Source organism: Amia ocellicauda, chromosome 13 (genome assembly GCF_036373705.1).
Source record: "Amia ocellicauda isolate fAmiCal2 chromosome 13, fAmiCal2.hap1, whole genome shotgun sequence".
Classification (NCBI taxonomy): domain Eukaryota; kingdom Metazoa; phylum Chordata; class Actinopteri; order Amiiformes; family Amiidae; genus Amia; species Amia ocellicauda.
In genome coordinates, this window is record NC_089862.1 from 6,157,802 (window position 1) to 6,179,687 (window position 21,886).

At 39.1% G+C, this 21,886-nt stretch overlaps 1 protein-coding gene across 1 annotated transcript in view; it reads right to left on the reverse strand.

The window, feature by feature from the left end:
* Window positions 1-613: 613 nt before the first annotated feature.
* Window positions 614-21,886, reverse strand: part of fbxo41 (F-box protein 41) — a 51,465-nt gene continuing 30,192 nt past the window's right edge. The window contains exons 4-12 of the mRNA XM_066719781.1: window positions 17,379-17,743; window positions 15,304-15,542; window positions 12,387-12,502; window positions 8,899-9,051; window positions 8,159-8,254; window positions 6,689-6,807; window positions 4,706-4,864; window positions 4,386-4,501; window positions 614-2,356 (exon numbers count right to left, since the gene is read on the reverse strand). Of these exons, the coding sequence (XP_066575878.1) occupies window positions 2,294-2,356; window positions 4,386-4,501; window positions 4,706-4,864; window positions 6,689-6,807; window positions 8,159-8,254; window positions 8,899-9,051; window positions 12,387-12,502; window positions 15,304-15,542; window positions 17,379-17,743 (1,426 nt within the window). The 3' untranslated portion in view covers window positions 614-2,293. The remainder of the gene's footprint in view (window positions 2,357-4,385; window positions 4,502-4,705; window positions 4,865-6,688; window positions 6,808-8,158; window positions 8,255-8,898; window positions 9,052-12,386; window positions 12,503-15,303; window positions 15,543-17,378; window positions 17,744-21,886) is intronic.

The window sequence follows — 21,886 nt, forward strand, 5'->3', positions numbered from 1 at the left end:
AAGAAAAATCTGATCAGCCTGCCTTTAACTCAAACAATGAGCAGCTTCAGGCAACTGAGGCATCGACAGAGAATGATTTGCTGAGAAGAAATTACAACGAGTTGCAAGGGAGTCGCAACTCGCTGGAGGATGATCCATTGCATCATTTAGGGACTGCAAATAACAGTTTATTAAAGGACACCATATTGTTTTACCAATCAATTTCTTAATTTGTCTTTTATATAATCTGTTTCTGAAAGCACTTTTCCCCCATGCCTCCACACATACTGCAGTAATCAAATAAGAAAAGGACTGAAGTTCATAATAAACCAAAAACTAATTGCATATGTGCACATGTGAAATGCCTGCAGAGGTGTTGTTTCTTAGTAGTTAACCATTAATATAGCACCATAGATTGTCCACTTAACAACAATTCCTCCTCCTGCAAATACACCTAAAGGAAAGTTATGGATATTAACTAAAGCCTTTTAAAAATTATAAAAATCATTATCTGTGGATTGTGGACATTTAATAAACCTGCATTTGCAACCCCTGGAGTCATAACAGATCTTTGGATGTGAACTGTTACTGTAATACTGGTGATGTAATAAATCATTACCCCCACCCCCCCACACACACAGGGGCCCCTTTAAAGAAGTCAAGAAAATGAAAATACTTATTTTCTTCAGTCAGTTGATGATCCCAGCACAGCATTCGTTCCTCTGGAGCTCCTGCATGCGGCCAGAAGTATGTGTGATCTGTGGGGAAGGAGTCGGGACTGCCCTGCTTACAACAAAGTAAAACACAGCTTAACATCTAGAGAAGAGTCTGTACATATGGGAATGTCATGTACACTGAATAGGGGAACAGCTGTGTATAAACAATACAAATAAATGAATAGGAAACAGGTTCTGCTCTTCAGTGGATATAAAAAGCTCAAGTGAAATTAATTCCAAGATGGTGTTGTGTGTGTGTGTGTGTGTGTGTGTTATACACTGGGCCAGTGGAGGGCGGATGAGACTATACACCTAATTTCTCTGCTATCTCAGTAGTTTTAATTTTAAATTGATTACATAAAATATATATGCACACTATATGGTTTATAGTATCTCATAGGTACTATAATTATTATTAGGTTAGCATTCCAAGTTATAAATGCCGTTGATTATTATTGCTGTTTTGAACTTCATAATAGGTCAAACATATTTGTCTCAAGGTAAATACATCCACTATTGCTGAAATAAAGAGCTGCTGATGACCTTTAAAGTAACATTAAATAATTTTTGCATTCCTATTCTGAACAGGATGTCTCAATTTGTTTTTAGCTAGTTGTCACATTTTACTTTGTCATACACTGTATTCCTCTTCTTTGGCTTGGTCTTTCAAAAACACATCCGGAGCAGTATATACACACACACATACACACACTAGGTGTTCATTGTACTTTCATGGACACCGAAGGCGTTCTTTCTTTACTGAATATTATATTTGCTGGGGTTAAGACAGTAATGTATCTGAATTGGTGTCAATTTGGATGAGCGTGGAGTTTCCTGTGCTCTTTATACTGTGTCGGCAGATTCTGCTATATTGTAATCTGATCTTCTACAAGAGTTCCAGTTTTCACGGGGCCTTGCACACATTGCAGATTCTCGTTTTTAGTGTTGTTGTTTTCATGTGCTCTCCGAGTTTCACATCCTGAAAAAGCATGGTTAGATCTACCCTACAGATTATCATATAGAAAAGTGGCTTTGCTTGAAAAAGTTTAAACCGGCTTGCCCTGTGCTATTGAGAAACAAAATCTCTTTTTCATGGCCATCCATTTTGCAAGAAGTGGGAGTAGCAGCTTGAATCTCCCTCACTTGGCTGGAAAATACGTTTCAGAAAGCTTGCTGCTGGAAAAGGCTTCCATCCTCTCAAAGGGGACCAGTGAACACGCAGAAATGTTCAGCGTACTGTGACTGTCCTCACACCTCCTTGCTTCCTTCACCCCCTGCTCACAGTGCCAGTGTCTACACCAGCTGAGGTTTGCATTTTTAAATACTACCATTTTAATTTCTAACAGTAATTGTCATTAGAAATCACTGCACTATAATGCACTCCCATTTTGTGCCACCAAGTTGAATAAAATGATTGGAATAACTGCTCTTCTATGTATCTTAATTAATTTGTGGTTCACATGTTGGTTGTTTTATTTCTGTTTTTTGTTTGTACGGTTCCTTTCCTGGAAAACTGCAAAGAACTCATTCAGATTGTGTCCATTTCTGAGGTAAAGTGTGCCGTGTCAGCACTTGGGGGGGTGTGGGGGTGGGGGGGGTTAGCAAATACCATCTGCTTTCACATGAAGGATTTTTGAAAATCCAGGTCTCTTCTTTAGGGCCTGAAAAAAAAAATACAAATTAAAAAAACTATTAAAATGCCCATGACACTCAGCTCTGAAGAAGTCTTCTTCTATAGTGAAAACTGATACCCATCTCTTAATGCACAGGGTACTTAAAAAGTCTTACAACCACGTAAGAGATTAATCTCTGTTGCCCTGTATCTAGTTTACTTGAAAATCATAGAGCGTATAGCGGGGGGAAATAAATGCCAGCTGAAAACACTACTGCTACATGAGTACAATAACTCTTCAGCATAAGCACCATTCTGATTAAACACTAAATCATTAATTGTTCTGACATCGTTTGCAAACCTCCAACACAAGATTTGGTTATGGGCCGAGATGGAATATGCTTACAGTACTGCTTATACTTTATGTGTCCACAACCAGATGTCTGCAGGAGTGAGGCAGCATTGTGGCAAGTAAACCTTTGGGAAGCACTAACTCACAGAGTCACGACTGCAAGCTTGGCAACTAGCATGCACTATATTGCATTATCAAGCTTGCAATGCCTTGTTTTTTTCCCCCCTCCTGTCACACACAGCCCATAATTACATCTGTGCACTCTCTGGATTTCAAGTAAAGCGAATGTACAAATTCTATGTCTTAAATAAATCCAGACTATCTATGACAGTGTCTCCAGAAAAGCAACACCCCAGAGGGAAATATTTTCAATGTTTTCTGGTATCAAATTATAAAAGCCTGAGTGAAATAAAAATAAAATAAATTGAGTTGCCATACAATGCTGGTTTGACATTGAACCCAGTTAAGCATTTATGCATTATGCATATGAGCCTGTAACAGAAGAACTACCCTGAGGCTGATTGTTGGCTTATCCCAGGGAACTCTAGACCCTTTATGTTATCGAGGAGCTGAACTTTAGGTTGGTAATTTGGCCCTATTCAAATATCAGACAGCAACCCGCCAAACCTGCAGCTATACTGACCCTCATTTGAACTCTCTGATATTTGCTTGATGTCATACACTAGGGGTTCCATAATCTATCCAATTATGAACCACAGGATCTAATGGTGTTGCCCATACTGTTTCTTTTAAGTGAAGATAATGTTCTTCACTTATGATTCCCCAGTGCAGCAATGGGTATCATTGTCAATATTAAGGAATTGCTTACATCCTGATGTCTAAACCCATCTCCATAATAAAATATCGTCACATTATCGGCCTGAACATACATACTGAATATTAAAATCATATAACAGTAGCAACAATCACTACTAGAAGATGTGTTAGTGGCCCATGCTTTTACATAATGGTCAGTGATTATTGCTAAGAAAGATAATAAAGAATGCTTAATATTTTTTTGTTTTTGTGTTTAAATAATCTGAAAGAAAACCCAAATCCTGGTACACTTTCATACCACTGACTGCAGGGGATCCCATTCTCTGAAACACTGCTTGCACCCACTGTTAAGCAGAACATGGCTTTGGAAATGAATGAAAAACTGGGATTCTCAGTGATTATAAACAGATTGCTAATCCCACTTACCAGATGTTACTGCATCACTCACGACTCACTAGTACAGCACAATTAAAAAATAACGCTCTTCTCAAATAGTTACACAGCACGAACGCGTTATTCATTCCTTCATTGCTACTTATTCAACGTAAACAAATGAAAAATGATCTAAAAGCACTCAATGATTCTGCCACACGTTTAATGTCTGGTTATACATCTAAATATAACTAGTCAGTGGGGTGCAGAGGCAGCTATGAGACGTTTGAGGCCAGTTATATTTGTTGCACCTTATCTTTAATGTTACAACACATTTCAGAGTGCCTTACATGTAGGACTACACTCACTTCATCCACTGTTACACACTGCATCCACTGTGGACTGGTATTTAAAGAGATATAGTGGAGAAGTGAAAACACATCAGTCGAGCCAATCAAGTTAGAGAAGGGAAGTTAAGTAGCCTCAGCTGAGAAAGGCCTGAATCAAAATGTTGCCAGGGCATCTCTGGAAAGAAGAAATGCAGAAAGCACTCAGATAAGTCAGGGATGAGAATTACCTGTAGTTTGTTCACCATTTCGTCAAAAAGTTTTCTGGCCTCTGGGCTGTTGGGATCTTCAAAGTAATCCACAATCCCAATCTGAACCACGATGGACTTCAGGTTACGGCACACACCTGCAGTGCAGAAGAGGATTAAACCCACTGAGAGACACTGCAGGTGAAACGTGTGTTTTATGATTTTGTAAATCCAACAAAAGGTATACACTGGTTGACTAAAAGAGGATTCGATACACTATATAAAGGTTTCCGAAGACGATCTGGACTATCCACACTGTCTTCGCACTTCTAGTGAGAGAAAGAGCAGGGGTCAGTACTCACTGTTGAAGTGCAGGAGAGCTTTGGGAGTGACGGGCGTAGAAGTGAGCACCAACATCTCCAGGCCTTTCAGACCCTCTCGACACACCTCTGCTGCCACCTCCTGGTTGACCTCGCTCACGTGGTCCAGCTCCAGGACCTGCAGACGCATGCAGTTCCGTGCTGGAAGACACGCAAAACAGACATAAGTGCCATGGTACAGAAATAAAACAACAAATGCCACAAAGAAGACTGCTGTGAAAGAAAGTGGAGGTCAGGAATGCAGCAGTCCAGATGAGTTCATCTAGCATGGGTTACCATTTTCTTTCCCGTTTGCACATTGTTGTTTTTTCATGGAATGAAGGGGTTAACATCCCTCAAAAAACTGTGGACAGTTTAACACTCCAGAACAAAATGTGACAAAAAAAAAAGCGGACAGAATAGTGTCCTTCATGTTTTCCTTAACATAACATTTCAAGAGATCCCATAAAATCATAGTTGCTATGGCTTGCGAGTGTCTGGCTTGTGTACTAACATATCAGCAAGAACCTTAGGGAAAGTGTTTATGAATTAGACTATGCATAATTCATTGAACATCTTTAAGTTTTATTAAACAGGAAATGTTAACGGCATCTGAGGCAAAATCTCAGTGAATGAATTCACACAGGCGTTTGCAAGAACATACATTTCTGCAGTGTACTTCCCACACAGAACCTTTATGAAGTTAAACTGCATCTTATCCCCACATTATGCCAAAATGTCTTTATTAAAAGCTGTTCTTGGCTGATTTATGGCCATCTCTAGAAGGCATGGTGCACTAGGATGCACCTCCCTAGAACAGAAGTGAAAACCAGATGTCTAATGTCAAAGAGAAAACTGGAAAGCTGCCTCATTCTCTTCCAAAACACACAACCTCAATTTGAAACCTTGATTTGACAAAGCCCTCTCTATAATCTCCTGTTTATACATGTATAAGAACTTGCAGTTAAAGGCCTGTTATCGACAATCAAACAGAATGTATCTGGTAATGAGCTGTCCTTGCAAGAGAAGGTATAAACGATTAAAAGAAAGACATGATTTCAGCTTCTCTTATATGATTCTGACAAGGGGCAAGAATTGAATTTCCTGCATTTCTTTTGAACTCACCATCAGTTTCTTTTGTACAAGTCTTCCTGTCTTCATTTCCTCTCCACTATTGTTGCTTCTGGAGAGCTCTACATATCCTGATCTACATAAATTACAGCAATCGCTAACCCAGAGAACAGAATTGTAAGACACCTTTATTAACGGGGATTGATTTTTTCTCCTGTCTGCTTCATACGGAGAGTAAAGCGAAAGCTCCGTTCACCTCTGGGTCGCCTCAGTCGATGGGTTAATGTGATGTGCAACCGACAGGACTGAAACCCCTGTATTTCAAAAGACTTCAAGAGGATCGTCAGACAGCTCATGCAGAACTGCGCGGAGGATGAGAGAGCATGAGTGTGAAGATGTCTCCAGCTCGTTACAATGTCATTAACCCAGGTGATGTCTGACAATTCGATTGAAACGAGCAAAGGTGCCACATTACAGAATATCTGTCGCTCACCAACAACTTAGCAACAACTTAGCACCTGCTCCGGGATAATCAAGATGCAGAAAGTAGATGAAGATCTAAAGACAGTCTGTTTCAAAGCAAAATATTTACCTTGCCAGATTTATTGCTTTTTTTGTGTGTTGCCAATAATAATTTTCCTGTCAAGTCTGGTGTATGTATGTTTTTCTTATTCTTATTATACTGTCTTATATTTTGTTGTTATCTGAAAAAAGATGGGGGGGGGGGATCAACTTATTTTCAGTAATACAGATGCCAATCTCCTGTCTGCCACCAATTCAAAACAAGACTACAAGAAGTAATTTTTATGTGCATTTTGCTGATGTGATAGAAACAATATGGCCATGACTTTGCATATGATTACAGATATAGTATACAGCCAAATGTGTGTGTATATATATAGGGATTGAACTCACATAATGATGCCAGTCCCTGAATGCCACAGCCAGCTCCTCCCACTCCGAGGGCACGCAGATGTGGCCAGCATCGGCCAATTGTCTGAAGGCAGCGGTTACTGAACCGAGCTGGCTGTTGGCTGCACAAAGGAAACAGCACTCAATATTTCCATACAGTCTCAAGCATCTTAACACAGATTCCAAGTAAACACACAGAGGGACGGTACAAGAGATAGTCAACAGAGCAGCCATGTTGGGAACGATCAAGATTTGTTACACTAGGACTATTAATAATATTATATACTATACTGTATGTCTATAGCCAGAAGGTATACTGAATATTGGGGATTAAGTGTTGCTTAATACAACATTTGTCATATGTAGGTGAAATGAAAACATGCAGCTACACGGGGCTAATAAGTGAAATACATCTAGGAAAGATAAACAGGACTATGGCAAGCCAAATTATCATTTAGAGATATCTTTAATTAATTTAAAGATATCTGCAAATATTTCAAGATATCGTCAAAAAATTCCAGATATCTTTTAAAGATATCGCTAAATCATTTGAAGATATCTGCTAATAATTTAGAGTACTAATAATTTATATGTACATATATCTTATTTAAAAGTACATTTAGAGATATCTCTGCATAAGACCTTTATATTATTTAGATATCCTTAAATCATTTAGAGACATCTGCAAATCATTTAGAGAACTCTGTAAATCATTTAGAGAAATCTGTAAATCATTTAGAGATATCTGCAAATGACTTCCTGTATGTATCCCAAGATTATCACTTTCTGTTCACATTTTCATTCATTTCTATGTAACTGAATGAGGAAACAGGAAGTGACAATCTCTGTCAACATACAGGAAGTCATTTGAAGATATCTTTACATGATTTGCAGATATCTCTAAATAATTTAAAGATATCTGCAAATAAAAAAGCACCTTAATTAGATATGTGTAAATGGCTCAAACATATCTGAAATTCAATTCAATATATCTTGAAATAATCATCTTTAATCATCTTTAAATGATGATTTGGCTTGCCATACAGAACACATACCATTATAAAATCTGATACACGAAGTTGCTTTCAATAGGCCTATATATTTGAACAACCAGGACTAGGGGCCTGATTAAATAAAAATGGTCTGAGCAGCAAATTACCATTAGTGGTATTAAATCAATTCTCTCTCGAGCTGTGAAACTTTCTTTGTACTAAAACAAAAAAAGATCTGTGGTGCGAAAAAACTTCCCGCAGCTTTATTTTCACACAGTGATGCCTGAGAAATAACCTGCTAATAATAACCAGTTTGTTTGTTTTTTGACAACTTTGAAGCTGCCTACAGCCCACTCATGGTTCTGCTACAAGGTAAATAAGGCACTGCAGCGAACTTAATACATGAGTACAAATGTATTAATTTATTTCCAAGTCTATAGTTTTGTGCAAATTGTCCCCTGTTCCCTGTGCTGTTTCTCACCATGGATGGAGTGGCGCCACCTGCAGGGAGATGATGTCTCTGCATCCAGCCCCTAGTGCCCAGATCACCTCTTGGCCGACAGGATCTGTTGCACTCCTAAAGCACAAACATTATGAGACCAAACTAGAAAGAAATACTGTGAAGCTTCTGTGTATTAATATATGTCACTTTGAACATAGTTTTATTATAGCCCTGACTGGAGTGTGTTGTATGTCATAATATATACCAAACCATTTAAAATATGTAATCTCCTGTAAAGTCATGTTTATGTACCATTACAAATCAAAATATTTATTTCCATTAGCAGCTTCTGTAATTCTTCATTGCAAAGAAGGTTATTATGATCATGCAATATTCCTAATTATAATCACATTTATTTGGTTTACAAGGTCCCAATTCTTGCATTTCACAGCAATGTAAACAAATTTGGATATTGTGTGTGTAATGTGGTAAAAAAAGGTGCCAATAATTCTACTCCACTATATTTTCATATTATCTAAAAGTAAATTGTAAATAAGCAAAGGATGTACTAAAAAAACAGAAGATATGTCAATTGGAGCCTGCAATATGTTCAAACTCAATTACATTTCTAGTATGTTTGCAAATATTGTAACATATGTTTCTAAACAGTTCTCTGTAAATGTTTAGTTATATTGACGTGTCTTCTTTGCTGGTATTTGCGTGACGTTGTGGCGCTCTTGAAGCTGACCGTGGGCAGCAAGTGCAGGATGGGCGCTCACCGGTAAGTGACGGCTTGCAGTGCGCGGCAGTAGCAGCTGGCCAGCCAGAGGGAGCGGTCGGTCAGGACGTTGGGGCAGTGCGACACCTTCAAGATCAACAGGTTTCCTCCTGCCGCTTTCAGGAGCGCCTCCAGCCCCACTTCCAGACACCCACTGGGAGGAAAACGAGAGGAACATGCTCTGGTTACAGAGGGCAGATGCAGACTAAAGCAGGGGAGCAATGCAAAGTGTAACAAAGACACAGAGCAGCTATTAAATTCACAGTGGGAGCTGTACAAATGTGGATTACAATTTGGACACATGAAGTATGCTTCACTGATGTACACAGATCTGAAAATAACCTCATATGAGCTCTATTGGTCTCCTAAATATTGAAATCTGTGTTTCTCGACTGCTTCCAAGATTATGAGATCAGTCAGCATCTGCACTCATCCACTGCATCTTTATGTTAAGCATCTTGTTCTTAACATAACATGTTTTGGGCTTAATCCTGGCAATTTTAACCTGCTCTTATTAGCTCTTGTTAAGCTTGCAATACTTATGATGGGCCCAGTATACAGTATGTACTAGAAAAAATATATTCTCATTTGTTTTCTTTCCTCTGCCTTAAACTCATATTTTTCACATCATGCTGATACTTTCCGTGAACTTTTCTTCTGACCCTGTAGATCAGTATGCTGCATAAGTGCCCCATTAAACAAATAATTCTTGTTTTTATTCCATGCTCCAATTATGCTAAGAAAATTCGCAGGGTTGATGCAACAGCTCATTGCCCTTTAGTCCTGAGGGACACTGACTCAGCATGATTAAACCCACCGTAGATTCAGCGGGAGAAAAGCCAACACTTTCCCTGCACGTCAGCTCCTGCAGTTCAGAAGCTGAACCAGAGAAGAGAGGGAGAGCACATTCTCATTGCTTTGGGGGCCGAACAGGTGGAGAAGACTGAGCCAAATGTTTTGCTTAAGGGACGGTGATTTACAGGAAAACGTGACATCAGTTGTGCTCGTTTGTAATCACTTCCCAGATGACGTATTATTGACTATTCAACATACGGAAAGAACAATAGTAGCTTAGAGCAAAGACATTTCTTTTTCACTATTCTGCCGTTGTCTCGTATGTTTTTTTCGAAGAGGCTGGCAGTGGGGGTGGGAGGTATCTTTCCCCTGCCTGTGATTCAAATTAATGCAATTTGTTTGTTTGTTTTGTTCAGTGAATGTCACCAGTTCAAGTAGAGCTGTGGGAATCCAAAACATGATACATATCCCAGAGATCTGTCGGCCAGCATGATCCTCTGTTAAAGAGATCCAGAGAAACCCGCAGGCGTGATTATCTCTAAGCAATGAAGAGCACAGATGATGTGTGAAACCGTGCCCTGGACGGCTGAGGTGGGGCAGGATTTTCAATGACTGCTGCATTCCAAAACAACATATTCATTGTTTTTGTTTTTCGACCAGCCTTTCTGTTCAAATAACACTGAACTCATTAACAACGTTGCCAACTCCCAAAGTATCAAAGGCTAACCCAGCTAGGGCTTTGATTACGTACTCATTTTTCTCATTTGCATTCCTTAATTGCATGTTCATGGTCATGGTCATGCTCGTGAGGCACTAACTGTATTAGAAGCTAGACTACACTGCAGAAATAGTGTGAAAGTCTAAGGGGGGAACTGACAGGTGGATTTTCAATGTCTTCTTGTCAACTTTTGCTTTTGATCAACATCTTCAGCATGTTTTTCTCATACATTTGTATTAAATACAAATGTCCTTCCAAAACACCTACTTATTATTAGCAACCATTTCCAATAAGCTATTTGTTCACTGGCTTCATGCTACACCACATCCATATAGCGAATCTCAGTCAAAGTCATGTTTATATACAGTAGTTTTACTGTTCAGTTCTGCTGGTTTTCCCATCACTTGTATTTTGCAGATCTCATGTCCACTGTGTCACAATATTTAATAAATAAACATGATAGGATATAGCTTAATATAGCACATAAAGTACAATGCGATAAAGGTATAAATCACTTTGCATGAGAGATGGGTTCCTAAACAATTCCTGCTAAAGGGAGTCATGAATACATTTAATGAATGGGGTTGGGTTTCATAAATGCGAACACTAACATGAAAATGTATTAAATACTAATATAAATGTTCTGGTAATCAGAAAATAGGTTTGATAAATGAACAGTTATACAAATAATCATAATAATAAGCTAATGGAATTGCCCATCAATGGACCATATTTATTGGAATTTGTATTTGTATTTAAATCTGCTGAAGTTCGTAGCTCCTGACTGATGCTCTTTCACTTCATTTTAGATTCTCCTTCAGAACGTTCACGATTACATTACAATTATTTTTTGTGCCTTTAAAAAAAAAAAACTCTCTCTTTTGTGTTTTAGAAATAAAAAAATAAAGTTAGATCTACCATTGTCAACACTTTATTCAAGGGGGGAGTTAGTCTGATTGCAGGGAGCATGTGCTTTGTTTGATTTTTGACTCACTTGTTTTTAAATACTGAACATAACTGGACATTAATTAAACAGCTATGCCATCTGTCAATGCAAGGTGATTGTTGCATTTCAGTTTTGCTAACATCTGATATATTCATGATTTAGAAAATTTATTTATTTCATAAATCTGTTCTATAAAGAAACCATACATAGCAGGGTCATGCAAAGCAGGCTATACCTGTTCTTAATGAATGAACCAGGGAGACAGGACTGAAAGCACTGTTCTGTACAAATTATTTCAAGTCTGATTTCCTCTACTATCTGCTGAATAAAAGACCAAACAAATTGAGAGGTAGACTCTTGATTTATTTTAAGATGGAATGGCTGGATATCAATATTACAGTGTTTTGGTTAATTCCCAGTTTGGACCTTTAAGTCCTGTTATTTTTTTGTTTAATTTGTATTTAAACATAAACCAAAACTGTATCCACCAACAATAAATAAATTATGATATTACCCTTCTCTTGTCATAACTTGTGGTAGCATGTAAACACAGCCATTGAAATCTGGCCAAGAAAAAGGAGAACAAATGGGGATCTGGGTGACAGGACAGTGTGATCCAATGGTTTTATTCACAGTCATCAAACCAAGGTCTTGTCTACCTTGCAGGCATGTAAAGCCCCTGTTGTGTTTTTGCTAAAGAACGGGAATCAATTCTAGCCTCATCAGCAAATTCAATACAATTCAAAGAAGTCAATGTGGTTTGCAGTAATAAATCAGATCTCCAGTTCTATACAGTGGTTCAGATTACACTTATTTTGCCAACCATCTTGAGATCAGAAGATGCGATTGAGATGCTATAAACGTGTATGCTGCTGTAGAGAATGAAAGGATTTATCACAGGCTGTGAAATCCTGGATGTGAAGGTCATATTCCTCAACTTAAGGGCCCTAGAGTAAAGGATACGTGTCTTCAGAGGAATACAGACAGAAGGTGTTTTCCAGTTCATTGCCCATAGGAGCGGGCAGCCTACCGTGTGGTTTTCAGGTACTCCTCCTTGGTCTCTTTCTTCCCTCTCTGCCGCGGCTTCAGGTTCTGCAAGATGAGGGAGTGCGTCTGTGTGCACCACTGAGCCAGAGTGGTCATAAACTGTAACCAGAGATGCAAACAACACAATAGTCAGCTCGTGTGGCAGGAAAAACCCACACCTCAATTCCCTGGATGGAAGAAATAATGATAAAACAAACTGAAAGATTTGACAAAATATTAAACAAAAGTGTAATTGAAGTATGTATAATGCCTACAAGTAATACATTTAAAAATATGTATATTTAGCTTAAAAGGCAGTGGATTTAGTAGAAAACCAAAAAAGACCTATAATAAAAAACTAAAAATGTCAGAATGGACAACACCACACCAACCTACTACACATCACTCCAGAGAGATTATCAGGGTATTACAGAAATACAAGAAGGAAGCTTTTACATTATTTCATTATTAGCTCTTCAACATTCAAAGATTAAGGAAAACACTGCTGTGTTGTGGATGGATTGTGTCAAGATATAAATATATATACAGTGGGGGAAAAAAGTATTTGATCCCCTGCTGATTTTGTACGTTTGCCCACTGACAAAGAAATGATCAGTCTATAATTTTAATGGTAGGTGTATTTAAGCAGTGAGAGACAGAATAACAACAAAAAAATCCAGAAAAATGCATTTCAAAAAAGTTATACATTGATTTGCATGTTAATGAGGGAAATAAGTATTTGACCCCTTCGACTTAGTACTTGGTGGCAAAACCCTTGTTGGCAATCAGAGAGGTCAGACGTTTCTTGTAGTTGGCCACCAGGTTTGCACACATCTCAGGAGGGATTTTGTCCCACTCCTCTTTGCAGATCCTCTCCAAGTCATTAAGGTTTCGAGGCTGACGTTTGGCAACTCGAACCTTCAGCTCCCTGCACAGATTTTCTATGGGATTAAGGTCTGGAGACTGGCTAGGTCACTCCAGGACCTTAATGTGCTTCTTCTTGAGCCACTCCTTTGTTGCCTTGGCTGTGTGTTTTGGGTCATTGTCATGCTGGAATACCCATCCACGACCCATTTTCAATGCCCTGGCTGAGGGGAGGAGGTTCTCACCCAAGATTTGACGGTACATGGCCCCGTCCATCGTCCCTCTTGGTGACTATGGTCCCAGCTCTTTGTTCTTGGCCATGGTGGAGAGTTTGGAATCTGATTCATTGATGGCTTCTGTTCCCAGGTGTCTTTTATACAGGTAACGAGCTGAGATTAGGAACACTCCCTTTAAGAGAGTGCTCCTAATCTCAGCTCATTACCTGTATAAAAGACACCTGGGAGCCAGAAATCTTGCTGATTGATAGGGGATCAAATACTTATTTCCCTCATTAACATGCAAATCAATTTATAACTTTTTTGAAATGCGTTTTTCTGGATTTTTTTGTTGTTATTCTGTCTCTCACTGTTAAAATACACCTACCATTAAAATTATAGTTGATCATTTCTTTGTCAGTGGGCAAATGTACAAAATCAGCAGGGGATCAAATATTTTTTTCCCCCATTGTATATATGAACAAAAACACAATAATGGAAATCAAGCCAACCAAAATTCTCAAGGATCCAATTAAAAATAAATAACTATTATAGGATGGTTGCAACGATGCATTGCCATGATAAAAGCAGCAAAAACAAAAAACAGCAGTACTGCCATTAATTAATATTTTTTTCTCATTTAAATTGAATACCACAGAGATGTGGAATGTTTCAATGTTGTCAGTGTTGTCAAATGAACTGCTCTGTTCCTGTTTTGAAAAAGGAGTTCAGGTGCCGTAATATCTTATTTCACTGGAAACGTTCAGGATGCTCACTGGCAGATTGAGAATAACAAAGGCTGCATTACACCACTTCAAATATAATGTATTCAACATATTTCAATTTGACTCAGCCATTAGGTCTACATATGTAATCACTGCAGAATGTTTTTGTATTTCTGATTTATGTTTATGGTTCACACTTTTTCTGAAGGTGTTAATAAGGTGTTGCATATTGAGGTTTATAGAGTATAAATACAACCTCATGGTTACATTATTTCAATGACAGTAACACATTTAAAATCTGTCAAATCATGGGAATGCCCATCAATGGATTAAAAAACAGCCCTTTAAAACTAATAGCTAATGTTCATGACAAGGCTATGTGCAGAGCAAATACTTTATTCAAATAAGTAATACAGCAATATTTGATGTTTCACCCTTTGTGAGGAATATGTGTCGTTGTGATTTTGCATCCATTTTCTCATGTAAAATCGCTGATATCTGCATCTACTTCCTCTGTGTTTCCTACTGACCTACCTTCTCCTCAGAATTACTGTCTTGACTCCCTTCTCCACTATTCACTCCTTGGCCCGCTGTAATCTGGCTTTTGCACTACTCACTCCACTGAAACTGCCCTCCTTCCTTGTCGATCTGTAAATATCTGCTCTTGCCTGGTTCTGCACCTACCTCAATGACCTCATGTAACATGGCATGGGTCTTCATCCACACCACAACCTCTCCTAATAGGCGTACCCCAAGGTTCTGTCCTGGGCCCCCACCTGTTCTCTGTCTACAGCCGCTCTGTGGGCCCCCTCATCGCATCTCATGGGTTCTCTTACCACTTCTATGCAGATCTTCCTTTCCTTTCCCTTTTCTAACCTCCTAATTTCCTTTTGCATCTCTTCCTGTCTCTCTGCTATCTCCACCTGGATGCACTCTACCCTACTTTTGTACTGTACCATACACAGATTTGTTTTATGGTACTGTACTTTTGAGCTGTGCTTAGGGCCAACAGAATTCTGTACTGTAATGTATTGCGTACCATGCAATCCTGTACTGCCACCCTTGCTTATATAAACTTCCGTACCCCTTTCCAGTGAGTAATCAAAGGCGACTGTACCTTGGACGATATCCTGGCGTTCTCCAGCAGCACTCTAGTCCACACTGCAGGGTGGCGGGCCACAAACTTCCAGTCCATACAGACCTCGGCAGCGCGCAGCAAGGTCTTGGTGTCCAGGTAGGTGAAAATACAGAACAAAGCCGCCCGCATCTTAAGGATCTCCGGGCTGATGACCTCGTTGGACTTGGATGGGCTGTTCTTTTCATGCCGACAAGGCTTGTATCCCATCTCTGAGCGGCCTGCTCCGGGCAGAGAGCAGCACAGGTAGAATTGGTACAGCACAGGAAGTATTTAAGAGAACGAACCCAACAGCACAACCTGTAAATGACAATTCACTTGCCCATAGAATGCATTAAAACAGTGTAACAATTATGATATAAGGGAGTATAATTTTGCATTCTGATGAATTTCTATCCCATTCTTTATGTCCTCTATCAAACATGCAAATACTCAACTTCAATACAAATATTTACTGGTGTCAAGTTCTATGTTATTGTAATACAATCTCCACTGATTGGAAATCGAATCAGGTATAACGTATACATTACAGCTTTCCTTGGACTGTTAAATAATGGAATGCTAGTGCTATATTCAAAAGCTTCCTTATTGAGTACCAACCAATCATCCTTCAGCAAACCCTGTGTCATCTCATAGGTTTATACTGAAGTTGTCATAGCTGTTCCATTTCACCCAGTGATAGAATTTGTTATGTATTCTTCCAGTAGGGTTTATATGTCAGACATGCTCATTGATTGTCTCTTTGGTATGCAGTGCACATCCCTCTAACCTGATACACAGTGAAGACCTTGTAGGCATATTTTTATAATGACGCATCCTGCAGTTTCACCACTTAATTTTTATATAAAAACACTTATTTTAATTGAAAAATATGGGGGGTGTAAGATGGTACACTTACAGTTTGCCTTCCTAAGTTTACAAAATAAGAGGTAAATCAGTTCCAGCTGAAGCAAGGTAATGTTAAGCAAGGCTTTCTAGATTGCTTGGTGTCTCAGAATTCAAACTGCAGTATAATCGAGGGACGTGCATTTATAATCACATCACATTGAGTTTACGCTTCAAGGATGAGTTTAAGAGTCATGGTGGCAAAGAAGCAGCAGAGGCTTAGCTTTGAAGGATGTTTTTTTTCCCCTTTTTCTTTCATCAGTACTAAGAACCCCTCACATTTGTTGTTATTGTTCAGTCTTTAAAATCACCTTTGGCGCCACACTGTGGACAGAAAAATACACATCTTTATTTATTTGTTCTACCATTGGTGATCCTTGCTCTTGCAAAATCAGTGCACTGCAGATAGTAAAACAAACAAATATCCATTATCAAAAGATTTCTTATGAAACAAATATCCAAAAGGTAAACTGAATATATTTGTGTAGCCCCAAATAACACTGAATTTATTTGATGAAATTTCATATCACAAAAACACCAAAGCAGCAGGGCACTTCACTCACAGATCCTAAACAAATGTCTGAAGGCTGCTGTTTTCCTTGCATGACAGCTGTCAGTGAATCACAGACTTAATTACTCATGATCAATTCAGTGCACGTATTTACAGGAATCTCTCAACTGTTCAGCTGTTTACAAGAGCACATGGCAGTGGAAGAAGTTACACATGTCACATCCACCAATGGGATTCTCAAAGAAAAGTCTGAGTTAAATATTACTACAGTTTTTCAGGGCAGTCTTTCCATGCTTTTGGTTGAAATAGACTATACACAAAAATAATCCCGGGGAGGCAATTTAACGGGGGAAGCAACTGACCTGCCGCTTCCCTACGACTGCCTCCCTGCCTCGATAAAGCAGGCAGCAGATCTCTTCCTGGTGTGGAGATTCAGAGTAAACAGAGTGGGAATACGGTTACAGACTTTTGATTAATAAACTGGGCTTGTGAACCTGGACCTCAGATTGGATTGGATTGTTGGCTGTATGTCTTATTTGTCGATTGGATTAGTAACATGTCTATAGAGGGATGTGTTATATGTGTAGATAAGCTTCAGAGCAAGGTGTTGGTTTGTGTGCCTCTATTTTCCTTAAACCCCGCCTATGACTATGGATTTTACCTGTGCCCAGTCTGTATCCGCCGCCGGCCTTGTTGGAGTTGGAGTGCTGCGTGTCAGACGAGGCCCGGCGCTCCTGTTCCCAGACCTCAGCCTCGGACTCGGTGGTGCGGGAGCCCACATCGGACACATCGCCCTCCTCCCCCTCCGTGCTGTTGCGGTACGGCCGTCGCTGCCAGTTCTGGATGGCCTGTTTGCGGAGCCCCCAGCTGCGTGACACCCCGGCTCGGTCGTATCCCGCCTCGCCCAGACGGCACTGCACGTGGTAGTACTGGGCCTCGGGGCACTCCTCCAGGGGGTGCATCTCCACGCTGTCACTGTCGTAGCCTCCGGAGCCCTGCGACACCGTCTTCACTCGGCTGGACGCCCTGCAGGGCCAAGACAACAGCCGTCAGCTCCGAATGCCAAACCCTCACTCAACCTGCGGGGTTCTCCCACAAACAACGCAACAGAGTCAAGTCTGTTTCCTGACAATGTCATACTCGACAAGTTTCAAAATGTCATTGTAGGTAGGGGATTTCATATAACTTACAGTGCCAAACTGTAGGAAATGACTTTTCTTTGTCTGAAAAAATTAATGCTTCAGCTTGCCCCCCCTGGTGTCCTACCAGCTTGTTCTTAATTACCGAGAAGAAGGAAGAGGACAGTAATGTCAAAAAAAGAGAAAATGTTTCCTTTTTAATCCTTCAGCCTCATTTGTCAGCACTAGAGTTAGCAGTATTTAGCTGAAGACAATGCAGACATACAATTTAGTAAAATGTGGAAAATTAACTACACTGCAGTGACACAGTAATCAAAGAGTTACAACGCTGTATTAGAAATACATAATACAGATAGTTAATGGTTCTGCAACTAAACCATGCCATTACTTCATTATATTGACGATCAGATGCATCTGGCTAACGATGTTTCGTTCCCCCACACAACAATGCAGCTCCTCCCATAGAAATGTATTCATCCTATCTGAGTAACAGACTGAAAATGGGTTGCATTCGCTCAGAGACAGAGAAACGGAAATAGTAGATAATACTTGAAATAAACTTGGACTTGACTACGATTACGGCTTGGATTGTGAATTGGACAGGGTTACTGTTTGTTCCGTGTTTGTGTGAGTCCTATTATTAGGACTTGTTATACGTTAAGGTAGGCTCAATGCGGAGCTAGGTTTTGAGTTGGTGTTCTGTCGCTCTATTTTTGGTTTGAGCACTGAGCACTATTCTAGATGACTGAAAATAAACCCTACAAATTCTAAGCAAGCAATAATATAAACAGGGTTTTAGTGTAACTACATGTATTATGCATTAGTTATTATACTTTAAATACTGTATAATAAAGTGTTATCCAAAAGGCTATAAGAAGATGTACAGTAATAATGAGCTCAAATGATAATAGATCAAATAATTTTGTAGAGGGAAGAGAAGCTGTGTTTATTTGTTACTCGTCAATAATATAGATAACGACATGAGGCTGGATAATGGTCACACGCAACTTAAATTAAATTCAAAGTTAAAACCAGAGAGTACACTGAATGGTGCAGGGAACGGAGACATCACTATGCTTTGTGTGCAGGGCTTTAAAAACAGCCCTGATCATTAGGGACTGCAAGAGTTCAGAATATGACCCATTTGATGCTAGACACTACACTGCACCGAGTAAAGGCTTTGAGCATGACTGCCTCAAGCTGAGAAAACAAGGGATAGGCTGAAAACATTATTATTTCAGTTTGTTAACTTACTCTCTAAAGCACATGATCAATGGTCAGGACTTGGAATTCCATGCCCTATTTAACAATGCATATGGCTCAGAGGAGGGGTTTTATTTTTACGGGAGATCAAATTCACGTTTCATTTACATTGACAATTACATTTGTTGTACAATTGTGCTGTTAAGCTTCTTTCACAATGTGAGGCCACTGTGCTCTCACTGATACTGATTTTCACAGAGTCTTCTAAAGGTGGTGATGGATTTTTTTCATTTCCTGGAAAAGCATACTTTTAATAAAGTATGTAATACTTGTAATATATATTTTTCACAATACTCAAGGTTCTGATAAGTCTAAGGTACAAAATCCTGCTAATTATTTACTCCAATGAATTGTATATAGTTACAGAACAACAATAGCATCCTACTACTGCAGCTTTCATGCTTAATCTGTCGAAAGAAACTGCAAAATAACCTGTGCTGTTTGGGGGATTTTTCTTGGTATGTTTGATTGTTTATTTCATAAATTGTAGTAGCAAGAAATACTTTTACCAGAAGGACATTCACAGACGTCTGTACCAGCTGCAGTTAGAATACAACCTGTCTATTCTCATCTGGCCCTCAAGTCCAAATGCCAAATTCAGGAATTCACTTCCCCCTTGGAATTAAACATCTTTAAAGATATGTTTTGGAATATTTGACCCCTAAAAAGGTTTAATTCCTATTTCAAATGTTTCCAAATGGGTAATCTTCTGTGCAAACACGAAAGTTGAGGCAACTACTAGTCTAGTAGTCTACTATAGCTCCTTAATGGAGTCAGTTACACGGCATATGACTCAGGGTAATTGTGAATTCTTTCAGCAAAGTAGTGTAATATTTGGCTAACAAATCATGCATAACATGCCTCTAGATACTGAGAACACAGCTGGGATAACAGAAATAACATCTGAGCAGACTGGGTGATATTTCAATGTGCTTGCAGTCCATAAAAACTGTTGCTGTTTATATATGGATGTAGAATAACAAGAAAAGTTGTGCCATTGACTAAGCCTACATGTCTTAATTATTGCACTGAATGCTCAAGGCCCCTTCATTCCTTAAGGTTTTGTATAATTTCTAATATTATTTATTATTATTTAGGTATCATCCATCAGTAAACATGATGCACACATTTCAGGAATGTGTTTTCCAAATGGGCAGTCTGAGGGATAGGCAGCAGAGCAGACAGGTTTGACAGCCAAATGGGGACAGAACCCCTCACGCTGGGCTATTTTATCTGGCTATTGTGGGAAACAGTATTTCTCTGAAGGTAAAGGAGATCTGTTGTCTTTGTACAGTCCTCAGGCAGACGTACTTCGATGTGGGTTGAATCTGAGTTTAATTTCAGTAACTGAACTGAATTGATTCGTGAACATTCCTAATGCTCATTCCCAAGTGCTTGCTAGGACGGTCAGCCATTCGTACAAGAAGAGGACTGACTTGTGGTAAGACACATGGACCAGCACGAACATCTATATACAAAACGGTAAAACTAAAATCATTATGTAAAGAGTTCAATCTATAACCAACAAAGAAAGTAGTCAAGTTGATTTCATTTTCTCGTCATTTCTACACATTTTAAGTTGTAATTCCCCTTCTGCTGGAAATTAATTAAATGCCATATTTACTGAAACATGACTTACATTAATAGCATAAGAAAAAGACCTTTACCTCTACCGACTATTCAATGTAACTGACCTTTTTTACTTTAACTTGGCAGGAGAGGATAAGTTTGCTAGATCTGACAATCATGGGTAAACACACACTATTGTATGTACAAGGCTTAATCAAATTTCCCTTGGTGGTTTCCTACACAGCACTGAATTCAGTACAGCAAAACACAGGGATGTAAAATGGATTCACTGTTCTACATATTTCTAGATCAGCAGGTTTAAAAGAGGAAAAAATTACTTTGTTGTCGTGTTTAGTGTTGTAAATCCTGAAATCAAGGCAATATAAATATCACATGGTTTTCTGTCAGTTTATTCATTCATGTAATAATGTATGTATCTATGTATTTTAGTTGAATAATTGTGATTCATGTGGCTGAGCATTCAGCATGGATGAAGAGTCAGCTTTAAGGCTACATGTTTCACTAGCTAGAAAAACCTCAAAACACATGACCAAACCATTTAATGCTAGGCCTTTTAGTCTGTAACCAAAGGAGACACTTAAATAGTCATGTATTCCATCCTCTGTTATGATAATCATTTCAGGGTTGCCTGGACAGTGACAGAAGAGCCAGGAGGTTAACGCTGATGCGTTAAGGCAAAGCAGAAAAGAATGATCAGCTTTAAAAACTCAGGTTTCTATCCCTACTTCTATAGCTGACATCCACGTGGCCCATGACTCCGAAAATGGCCTCCTGTATGCGCTCTTGCTTTATCTTTTTATTCCTTGCCACCAACTGGAGTTAATACAGTCTGCTGAACAGCAACCCATGTTAATATGGTCTGCTGAGCAGCAGCTCAACTTAATATGGTCTAATGCATGCCAGCCCCAAACAATATGGTCAGAAATGCAATAAAGCATAAAGGGGTTGTGTACATTATTTTCTTTTATAAATAAAGCAATGAAAAATCACTAGAATGATCAGTATGGCTTACCTTGACCCATCAGTATGCACTATGGATTAGAATAAGATGGGTTTACATTTAAACGTTGTTGGTGCTGGATTCTTCTCGATGAGGCAGGTTGGCCAGAGCTAGTGCATGTAATTCAAATGACAACAATACTCTTGTACTGATCTTTTTAAATGCTTTTACATTGCA